This window comes from Trichechus manatus, unplaced genomic scaffold, assembly GCF_000243295.1.
Source record: "Trichechus manatus latirostris isolate Lorelei unplaced genomic scaffold, TriManLat1.0 scaffold00343, whole genome shotgun sequence".
Taxonomy (NCBI): Eukaryota; Metazoa; Chordata; class Mammalia; order Sirenia; family Trichechidae; genus Trichechus; species Trichechus manatus.
This window is the reverse complement of record NW_004444279.1, coordinates 774,779-786,563: the sequence shown is the minus strand read 5'-3', so window position 1 is coordinate 786,563 and position 11,785 is coordinate 774,779. Positions and strand designations below refer to the sequence as shown.

The following is an 11,785-nucleotide window of genomic DNA, read 5'->3' as shown; positions in this document are numbered from 1 at the left end:
TTGCAGCCACTGTGTCAATCCATCTCGTTGAGGATCTTCCTCTTTTTCGCTGACCCTTTACTTTACCAAGCATGGTGTTCTTCTCCAGGGACTGACCCCTGCCCCCCGATAACATGTCCAAAGTATGTGAGACAAAGTCTCACCAACCTTGCTTATAAGGAGCATTCTGGTTGTACTTCTTCCAAGACAGATTTGTTCATTCTTTTGGCAACCTATGGTATATTCAATACTCTTCACCAACACCGTAATTCAAAAGCATCAATTCTTCCTCAGTAAAATATAACATAAAATTTGCCATGTTAAGTGTGCAGTTCAGTGGCATTAATTACATTCACAGTGTTGTGCAGCTAATGCCATTGTCTGTTTCCAAAACTTTTTCATTACCCCAAACAGAAACCTTGCCCATTAAGCGGTAACTCCCCCTTCCCCTGCTCCTCAGCCCCTGGTAACCTCTGACCTACTTTCTGTCTCTCTGAACGTGGCCAGGCATGGTTTTACCACAAGATCTTCACAACAAGCTGGGAGAGAGGTGCTACTTCCTCTGTTTTCCAACCAAGATGAAGTGACCTACTCAAAGTCACACAGCCTTTTCATGGCAGAATTGGGGCTCTGACTCCAAGTTAAGATGACCACCCAGTTTACCCAGACAGAGGGGGTTCCTAGACCTTCAGGGTGAAAACTGGGACATTCCTGGGCAAACCCACAGTCCATTGATCTCTCTGCTAGACCACTCTATTAAGAGCTTTCATGGGTGGTTATGAGATGGCTTGGGCATATAACCATTGCTTATAACATGAAAATTTCAAACAGCTGGTTTAAAAATAACTTTTTATGCTCCTCGCCCTCAGCCAGTTCTGTCATGGCAACTCACAGCCCCATGTCATGATTAGTAATGGTGAACCAGATTGTTGTTGTCAGCTGCCTTCAGGTTGGCCTCCAACTTATGGCAACCCCAAGTGTTACAGAGTAGAACAGCTCTGTAGGGTTTTCTTGGCTATAATCTTTATGGAGGCAGTTAGACAGGCTTTTCTTCCACAGCACCACTGGGTAGGTTCAAATTGCCAAGGTTTAGGTTAGCAGCTGATTGAAAATCGCTTGCGCCACCCTGGCTCCTTTGAACCAAGTTGCGACTCAGATTTATTTTGTTTGTCTGATCATTCCACTGAAGATTTAGGAAGGGTGTTTATTTGTTATGGATTAATCACAGACAGGACAAAATAGCTTGCTCTTGAAAGCCTGTGAAGGAGATAGAAGGCTGCCACACTGTAGACCTCTGCATACTCCAGGGGGCTATAAATTCTTTGCTGATGTTCTGGATTATATCACAGCATTGAACAGATGTAGTGCCACATCCATGCCTATGACTGAAGATTTTGTCAGGCTGAAGAACTTCTGTAATGTTCAGTCAATGGGGGGCATAAAAGTAATTGGTGGAGATGACTTCACAACTCTAGCTTGGAAGAATGGCTTGATTGTTAAAGATACGTTCAACACTGGCCAAACAATACAAACCTTGCATTCCTTGGTCAAGTATCATAATCCAAAGATAGTCAAAGTTGCAAGTGTGCTGGTGAAAGGGACGCCTTCAAACTGTTGGCTATAGACCAGCTTCAATGGATTTGAAATTCCAGGTGTGTGTGTGTGTGTGTGTGTGTGTGTGTGTGTGTGTTAGTGTGTTGTGTAGTGTGTGTATATATATATATATACACACATATGCTATATTTGAAAGTATGCCTCAAGCATTATAAGGTCAAGAACCATTGCAGTAGGAAAATAGTGAACTTAGGAAGCTAGAAAAAAGGCATGCATGCCTAGGTTTTTATGACAGCCTTTGGGTAAATATGATGACAGGTGCAGTTTGGGATAGTGAGAGAAGTTTGTAGAGCAAACACTGATGGAGGGAGTAGACAGGAAGTAACAAATTTTTTAACTGTGACGTTTATGAACAACTAGTAATCCAATAGAGAAGTCACTTAGAAGAACAGAACACGGGGAATTTATTTATATACATAAGGTTTTCATTGGCTAATTTTCAGAGGTAGATTGCCAGGCCTTTCTTCCTCAATCAGGTGGATTGACACTGTAGCCATAACAATGGACCCAAACATGCCAACGACCATGAAGATGGCACAGGACCAGGCAATGTTTCATTCTGTTATACATAAGGTCACCATGAGTCAGGGCTGAGTCTATGGCAACTAAAAACAACAAGAAGAACATTTATATACTTGGGCCAGAGAAAGTCCATAGGGCAAGAGATGACTGCATGATCAATGGCAAAAATACTTAAAGTTGGGACTACAGATAGAAAGGAAACAGGGATGGGACATCATGTGACTACACTTGCAGAAGATGGCACAAGGAGATAAGAGCGCTGTGGCCTCTTGGTTGCCTCCATGAGACCCTCGGGCCCTCCACAGTGCAACGTGAAAACCTCTGGACGAGGCTCCTCTAAGGTTTCTCCCAGCTCTGAACTTGAGCGCTCACAGGAGTCTGCTTGGGGGAGGCCTCTCGCAAATTGATTTCTACTCTATCCATTTCTTCTTTGAAAGGGGATGCAAAGAAAAATATTTTTTCTAGCAGTCTGCCAATTCAAGGGGTATCCTGGTAAACAAGGAAGGTACATTAGAGAATCCAGAAATTAGCAGTGAAGCCCAACAATAAGGTAGAAAGAGCTTGAAAGGAAAAGAACTAGGTGGCCCAGTCCATTAGCAAAGACCTGTTTCTGAAGACATTCCGCAGATGGAGTTAATTGAAACTTGGGACAAGTCTGATCTTAATCAAAACTGGTCCCATGGAAAAACACTAAATAGACAATAGGTAAGTGGTAACTTTGGGGAAGGGTAAGACAGTACACAATACTGGGGAAGCCAGCACAACTTGTACAAGGCAAGGTCATGGAAGCGCCATAGACACATCCAAACTCCCTGAGGGACCGAATTGCTGAGCTGAGGGCTGTGGGGACCATGATCTCGGGGAATTTCTAGCTCAATTGGCATAACATAGTTTACAAAGAAAATGTTCTACCCTCTACTTTGGTGAGTAGCATCTGGGGTCTTAAAAGCCTGTGGGCAGCCATCTAAGATACTCCATGGGTCTCACCCCTTCAGGAGAAAGGGAGAATGAAGAAAACTAAAGATACAAAGGAAAGATTAGTCCAAAGGACTAATGGACCACAGCTACCATGGCCTCTACCAGACTGAGTCCAGTACAGCTAGATGGTACCCACCTACCACCACTGACTGATCTGACAGGGATCACAACAGAGGGTCCCAGACAGAGCTGGAGAAAAATGTAGAATAAAATTCTAACTCAAAAAAAAGACCAGACTTACTGGCCTGACAGAGACTGGAGAAACCCCAAGAGTATGGCTCCCGGACACCCTTTTAGCTCAGTAATGAAGTTGGTCCTGAGGTTCACCCTTCAGCCAAAGATTAGACAGGCCCATAAAACAAAAGGAGACTAAATGAGCACACCAGCCCAGCAGCAAGGATGAGAAGGCAGGAGGGGACAGGAAAGTTGGTAATAGGGAACCCAAGTTTGAGAAATGAGAGTGTTGACATGTCGTGGGGTTGTTAACCAATGCCATAAAACAATATGTGTACTAACTCTTTAATGAGAGGCTAGTTTGTTCTGTAAACCTTCATCTAAAGTACAATAAAAAAAAGAAAACTGTTTCCAAACACTCATTTTTGTGTCCAGGCAACACTAAATTCCCATGAGGATGTGTCTAAGTGGAAAGGGGCTAGTGAAGAATCCCTGGACTAACCACAGTATCTGCAGCTGCAAGGCTCCTGAAGGAAACCAGTCTAAGTGGATTAGCAATCAGGGCAAGGCAGAAAGGAGCTAGTGTTGGACTGAGTGCTTACATCCATGTCAGGTGCCATGCTAGGCTGTCGATTTTTTTCATCTTTAGTCCTCACCATACTTTAAGGTGATAAGTTTATAATTCTTATTTGGGAAACAAGGAAGCTGAGGTTGAGAGAGTTTAAGTATTTTGGTCAAGGTCACAAAATGCCACCAAAATATGAACCCATAAATGCCCGACTCCAAAATTTATGCTATTTTCAACAAACTCAGTTAGTTCCCTAAAAACCAAACTAAACCCATTGCTGTTGAGTCAATTCCAACTCATAGCAACCCTATACAACAGAGGAGAACTTCCCCATAGGGCTTCCAAGGCTGTAATCTTTAAGCAAGCAGACTGACACATCTTTCTCCCATGGAGCAGCTGATGGGTTTGAACCTATGACCTTTTGGTTAGCAGCCATGTTCTTTAACCACTGCTCCACCAGGACCCCTTTAGTTCCCTGAAGGAGTCTCAAATGAGTTTATTAGTTCTTCTTTCAGCACATATATATTTTAAAAAACAACTAGAATGTCTCCCAATGTTTAAAAATTAAGCAACACATTTTCTAAACAACAATGTAAATTAGAAAATATTTTTAACTGAATAAAAAATGAAGAGGCACCAAAATTTATAAGCTGTAGCTAAAGCAGCACTCAGAGGAAAACTCATAGTTCTAAAATGTATGCACACACACACACAAAAAAAAAGGGCTGAAAAACCAGCAATCTGAAATTCCATCTCAGGAAACTGAAGTTAAAAGCCCAAAAAAATTAGAAGGATGAAAATAATAAAGATCAAAAATAAATGAAATAAAATGAGAAAATCAACAAAAATAAAGGCTGGTTCTTTGAAAGAATAATAAAATTGATAAACCAGCAAGACTAATCAAGAAAGAAAAAACAAGGATCACAAGGGAGGGGAGCAGTTAAAGGGTTACAAGGGAGGAGAGGGGTGGGGATAGAAAAAAACTAACTAGACCATAGATAAGTGGTAACTCTGGTGAAGGGTAAGACAGTACACACTACTGGGGAAGCCAGCACAATTTGACCAAGGCAAGGTCATGGAGGCTTCAGAGACATATCCAAACTCCCTGAGGGACTGAATTACTGCACTGAGTGCTGGGGACCATGGTCTCAGTGGACATCTAGCTCAATTGGCATAACATAGTTCATAAAGAAAATACTGTATACTTACTTTGGTAAGTAGCATCTGGGGTCTTAAAAGCTTGTGAGTGGCCATCTAAAATACTCCACTGGTCCCACCCTGTCTGGAACAAGGGAGAATAAAGAAAACCAAAGATACAAGGGAAAGATTAGTCCAAAGGACTAATAGACCACAAGTACCACAGCCTCCACCAGACTGAGTCCAGCACAACTAGATGGTGCCTGCCTACCACCATTGACTGCTCTGGCAGGGATCACAATAGAGGGTTCTGGACAGAGCTGGATAAAAATGTAGAACAAAATTCTAACTCACAAAAAACAGACCAGACTTACTGGTCTGACAGAGACTGGAGAAACTCTGAGAGTATGGCCCACAGACACTCTTTTAGCTCAGTACTGAAGTCACTCCTGAGGTTCATCCTTCAGCCAAAGATTAGACAGGCCCATAAAATAAAACAAGACTAAAGGGGCACACCAGCCCAGGGGCAAGGGTGAGAAAGCAGGAGGGGACAGGAAAGCTGGTAATGGGGAACCCAAGATCAAGAAGGGAGAGTGTTAACATGTTGTGGTGTTGGCAACCAATGTCACAAAATAATATGTGTATTGTTTAATGAGAAATTAATTTGCTTTGTAAACCTTCATCTAAAGCACAATTAAAAAGAAAAAAAGATCAGCAAGTTAAAAGGTAAAAAAAGGAGAAAACACAGATTGCCAATAGCAGGAACACATATTTTTAACTGCTTACTATATATATAAGACACTGAGCATGAGAAGTAGGAGGGAAAAAAATATTTTTTTTGAAGACGTCCAGAAAAATCACACTCCAGAGTCTATTTTATGCAATTTAATCCAATATCCATTTGTTAGAAAAGAACATAAGAAACTCTAAGCTTGGCATTATAAGCCCAGAAAGAGAGAACACGTATACTTTGGACTCATACGATTAAAATCCAGCCTCTACCTTGAACTAAGAGTCCGCAGGTGGTGCAAACGGGTTAAGTGTTCAACTACCAGCTGAACGGTTGGTGGTTCAAACCCACCCAGATGCACCTCAGGATACAGGCCTGGTGATCTGCTTCCAAAAGGTCACAGCCTTGAAAACCCTATGGAGTAGTTCTACTCTGCACACGACTGGATGGCAACTAACAACAACCTTGAACTAAGTGTGTGGCTTTAGGCAGATGATGTAATTTCTCTGAGCTTCCATTTTCGCATCCAACAAATCACTCCCATTGTCGTTGAGTCGATCCACTCATAGCAACCATATAGGACAAAGTAGAACTGCCCCATAGGGTTTCCAAAGCTGTAATCTTTACAGAAGCAGACTGCTACATCTTTCTACCGCAGAGTAGCTTGTGGGCTCAAACCTCCAACCTTTTGGTTAGCAGCCAAGCACTTAACCACTGCACCAGCGGGGCTCCTATCTAACAAATGGGGGGTAATAATACCAACTTCAAGGGATAGAGACTGTATTAGTCTCCTGTGGCCACAGTAACAAAGTATCACAAGCTGGGTGGCTTAAAACAACAGAAAGTTATTCTGTCATAGTTGTATAGGCCAGAAGCCCAAAATCAAGGTGTCAGCAGGGCCATGCTCCTTCCTTGACTCTTTAGCTTCTGGAAGCCCCAGGTGTTCCTTAGCTTGTGACAGCATCAATAGAATCTTGGCCTCTGTGGTCACATGGTATTCTCCCTGTCTCTTCTCTTCTTATAAGGACACCAGTCACATTGGATTAGTGTCCAGCCTACCCTGGTAAACTCTCATGTTAACCTAACTGATTACCTATGCAGAGATACTATTTCTAAATAAGGTCACAGTCACAGGTATTGGACATGAGAGCTTCAACATATCTTTTTGGAGGACCCAGATCAACCCATAACAGGAACAAGAAGTATAATGCACCTAGCACCAAACAAACAAACAAACCAAGCTTGTTGCTGTCGAGTCTATTCCAACTCATAGCTCATAGCGACCCTATAGGACAGAGAAGAACTGCCCCATAGGGTTTCCAAGGAGCACCTGGTGGATTCGAACTGCTGACCTTTTGGTTAGCAGTCAAGCTCTTAACCAATGCACCACCAGGGCTCCTTAATAAGCACAGGGGTAGCTTAAATCCTATAGAACACTTTTTCCAACATGACTCAAGAACCTGGAGTTTATGGTTTGATTATCCACAGGAAGAATACAAAAATATATCCTGAGGCAAGGTTATTTGTGTGGAAACATAATGTCTTCTGACAAATTTGGGTATTTGCTTTTCATTATTTGCCTGTTCTAATAAGAGAGACTTGGTGTGGTCACTTTTAATAGAAAGAATGTTACCAATATGTAAACAACACAAAAGCATCACACAAAAATGAAACAATTTAATACAAAACATTCACTCTAACTTTATACAATAATTCATTTTTCTTGAATGTAAGGCCATCAAAATAAAAACAATGTTGATACCATCAGTTACTTTAAGACTTTTAGGGAAAAGACTTCAGTCCTCGGTGTTGGCATTATGACAGAGGACCCCCCAATATCTTCGGCTCTCCACCAGCTTGTCTCCTGAGTAGCACACATCGACATCTGCAGACGGTCCAAGATCGGAAGCCCCCATGCCGATAAACTCATCTAAGGGCAAGATGAATGCTCAGGGTGGCTCACACACTGGATATACCTGACAGGCCTATGACAAGAAAGCAAAAAAGGAGACTAAGAGGTACAATGATACATCTGTGGTTCAATTCACAGACAAAGAAGCCCCTTCATTTTAAATAGAAGTGTGCATGGACCACTTGGCATCCACACAAGTTCTTCTCCAACTGGGACAAGGTCTAGTCCAAGAGCAAGGTCTAGTCCGGGAGTCAATGACTTCAATTGTGGTCAAATTTAGTTTTATTTGCAGTCACTTGTAAAACATAAAAACCAAACCCACTGCTGTTGAGTCGATTCCAACTCAAAGTAACCCTATAGGACAGAGTAGAACTGTCCCATAGGGTTTCCAAGGCTAGGAATCTTTATGGAAGCAGACTGCCACATCTTTCTCCCAAGGGGCAGCTGGTGGGTTTGAACCACTGACCTTTTGGTTAGCAGCCCAGCACTTTAACCAATGTGCCACCAGGCTCCATCAGTTACTTGTAAACCATAGGATAAATACTGAATAGGGGTGTTGGATGATAATACAGAGAGGTAAAACCCGATGTCTGGGCTCTAACACCTCACAGATATGTGCTCTGAATGTCAGCTGATGACTAAGAAACCACAGAAGCAGCCACCTGGGGTCAAACCAAAAAACCAAACCAGTTGCCACTAGGTTGCCACTAGGTTGACTAGGGCAACCCCATGTGTATCAGAGAACTGTGCTCCATAGGGTTTTTTTGTTTTGTTTTTTTTACACAGGGTTTGCAATGGCTGACATCTCATAAGTAGATCACCAGGTCTTTCTTCCAAACTTGGGACCAGGGGCCCAGGCACCCTCATATTTTTGATGATTTGCTTTCTCCTTTTCAGAAGCCTCCTGAGGGAATGTTGGGTCATGGGATCAGAGGGGGAACAGGGGTTATAAATTCTCTACTATAAAGCTAGAGGCCATCAGCAAGACACTCCCTGGAACCTGGGTGGAACCAAGGACCACACTTCCTTTGCACAGAACAAACCCTAGATAGGGATCTAACAAGAATGACTCTCACTTTCACAAGAATGGGATAACAAAGGGACAAAAGACCAAAGGGAGTGGCTGGCCCATAGGGTGAGTGGGTGTTAAACAATTCATCAAATTATAGCTGAATCTGATTTTGCTAGATGTGTGTGAAGGAGGAAAAGTTCCTTAGAGCAGATGCCAGCAACCCCTGATGGGCCTGATGGGCTACATCAGGCTCATCTCCAACCAACTGTCATAACCAGTTGGGGATAGTGACTCTAAGTCACTCTGTCCTCACCAATATGGTACTCTGGGATCTTTACATGAATAAATCCTAGCAAGAAAAGTATCCTCTTCCTTACTGAAATACTGCAGTGGAAAAGGAATCCTTCTAAGAATCTTTATGATTTTTAAAGTTACCTTTACCAGTAACCAATTGCTGTCGAGTAAACTCCAACTCATGGCAAACCCATGTATGTCTGCGTAGAACTGTGCTCCACAAGGTTTTCAATGGCTGATTTTTTGGAAATAGATTGCCAAGACTTTCTTCTAAGGCTCCTCTGGGTGGACTCAAAACTCCAACCTTTCAGTTAGCAGCTGAGACTATAAACCATTTGCATCACCCAAGGACTTTATATTAGATGAGAAGATGAATATGTTCCTTAATTATGGTTTCTATTTTATTGGGAATTCAATGGGGGGGGGGAGCAGCAATTATTCTGTTAAGATTATCAAGATGATCTTTCTCCATAAATACATAAATATTTGTATCCAATGTCCTAATAAAATGGATACAGGTTTCATATATTGCATAACATTTTGATCAATAACCAAAAAACCAAACCCATTGCCATCAAGTTCAACTCATAGTGACCCCATAGGACAGAGTAGAACTGCCCCATAGGCTCTCCAAGTAGTGGATGGTGGATTCAAACTGCCAAACTTTTAGTGAGCAATCGCGCTTTTAACCACTGCGCCACCAGGGCTCCATTTACTCAATAGAGACAGTGTATTTTGAAGTAACAGGGAGAAATGTGCCCCTTTGTTGTTGTTTTTCTCACAAGCCACTAGACGGCACTAACCAGATAAAGCATTTTGACAATTTGCCATTTTTAAGGTAATCAAAAAAAGTATTGTTACCTTCTGTTCACTCTATGGGTGAAAACAGATGTTAACAAATTATATATACATTTTATTAAGACTGTGTGTGTATGCATGTGTGTGTGTGCCTGCATACATGTGTGCTGTAGAAAAAAAATCTTAAAGGATATACAACCAAATATTAATGGTATCATTTGTCCTAACCAAATGGTGAGATTTATTATGTAGTAATATTATAATCACTAGGAGGTCTAATCCATATAAACGTAACTACACTTCTGATTGCTGTTTAGACTTCTGTCCAAAACAGCAGGACAAAAGTTCATTCAAATTGAAAGATACGTTGGCAATGGTGTGGTTTGAATACACTATCTATGTGGCACACACCAGTAAAATTTTTCTGGAGATCATTCATAAGTGGTTACAACAGTACACTGACAGGGAACTGCCAGAAATTCAAGCCAGATTCAGAAGTGGACGTGGATCAAGGGATATCATTGCTGATGTCAGATGGATCTTGGCTGAAAGCAGAGAATACCAGAAAGACGTTACCTGTGTTTTATTGACTATACAAAGGCATTTGACTGTGTGGATCATAACAAATTATGGATAACATTGCAATGAATGGGAATTCCAGAACACTTCGTTGTTCTCATGAGGAACTTGTACATAGATCAAAAGGCAGTTCGTTCGAACAGAACAAGGGGATACTGTGTGGTTTAAAGTTAGGAAAAGTGTGCATCAGGGTTTTATCCTTTCACCATACTTATTTAGCCTATATGCTGAGCAAATAATCCAAGGAGCTGGATTATATGAAGACAAACAGGGCATCATGATTTGAGGAAGACTAATTAACAGCCTGCATTATGCAGATGACACAACCTTGCTTTTCAAAAGTGAAGACAACTTGAATCACTTAGTGATGAAGATCAAAGACCAGAGCCTTCACTGTGGAATACAACTCAACAAAAAGAAAACAAAAATTCTCACAACTGGACCAATAAGCAACATCATGATAAATGGAGGAAAGACTGAAGTTGTCAAGGATTTCATTTTGTTTGGATCCACAATAAACGCCCATGGAAGCAGGAGTCTAGAAATCAGATGAAGGCAAATGCAGACAAAAATAAGGAAAAAAATAGACAAAATCATGGAAAAGACAGACAAAACAACGGAAGAAATCAGGATATAATACAGAAAAAAAAGTTCAAGATAAACGAACAACTAGAAATCATCCAAAAACAGCAATTAGAAATCCAAAAGATGACAACAAGATTTCAGAAATGGACACTGCAATAGAAGACTTAGGGGCAAATTTGAAACAATGGAAGACAGCATCAGCAAAATTGAAGAGAAATCCTTGGATACCACTTTGTTTGAGGAAAAATCAGAGAAAAGAACAAAGAAAAATGAATACGCCCTGACAACGATATGGGATATAATCAAAAGCAAAAATCTGCATGTGATCAGAGTTCCAGAACAAGGGGAGAAAACGGAAAACACAAAGAGGACCATTGAAGATTGCTGACAGAAAACTTCCCTAATATCATGAAAGATGAAAAGCTCATGTAGGATATACTCCAAAAGAAAAACACCAATAGGAGGGATCCCAAGATAAGTTTATAATTTGCTGATTTGCTGACCAAAGTATCTCAACAAAAAGATGGGCTATGTTGGACTTGCAGAAAGGACTGTGACTAGACTGAATAAAATTTCCAGAACTCTTATGCAGAAGCTGATGGGTTCATAGACTGCGGCTGATCCAGAATCATGTGGAATAGAAATTAACTACATAAGACTGAGTAAATGAAAGCAAACTCTGGGTTTTATATGGCAATATTGCTGATGTTTTAAGGTCCTATTTTCTGCATATAATGTTTTCCTTTCTCCTAAATTATCTAACTAATGGGTTTAGATATCGTAACTCTTGAACTAGAAGTTCTGTTGGTAAACTTAGCAAAGTTGTGACTATCATAACCAGAGAAGTGTCTGAAATCTGAGCTATGATTTTACAAAATAGAATAGTATTAGCCTTTCCTGTTA

The 11,785-nt window shown here is 41.1% G+C and overlaps 1 protein-coding gene and 1 pseudogene across 1 annotated transcript in view; one reads left to right on the top strand and one right to left on the bottom strand.

Moving 5' to 3' along the window:
• The first annotated feature begins 1,124 nt into the window (after nucleotides 1-1,124).
• Nucleotides 1,125-1,603, top strand: LOC111819278 (hypoxanthine-guanine phosphoribosyltransferase pseudogene; annotated as a pseudogene).
• Nucleotides 1,604-7,019: 5,416 nt separating this feature from the next.
• CD38 (CD38 molecule) overlaps nucleotides 7,020-11,785 on the bottom strand; it is a 71,073-nt gene continuing 66,307 nt past the window's right edge. The window contains exon 8 of the mRNA XM_012559869.2: nucleotides 7,020-7,687. Within this exon, the coding sequence (XP_012415323.2) occupies nucleotides 7,633-7,687 (55 nt within the window). The 3' untranslated portion in view covers nucleotides 7,020-7,632. The remainder of the gene's footprint in view (nucleotides 7,688-11,785) is intronic.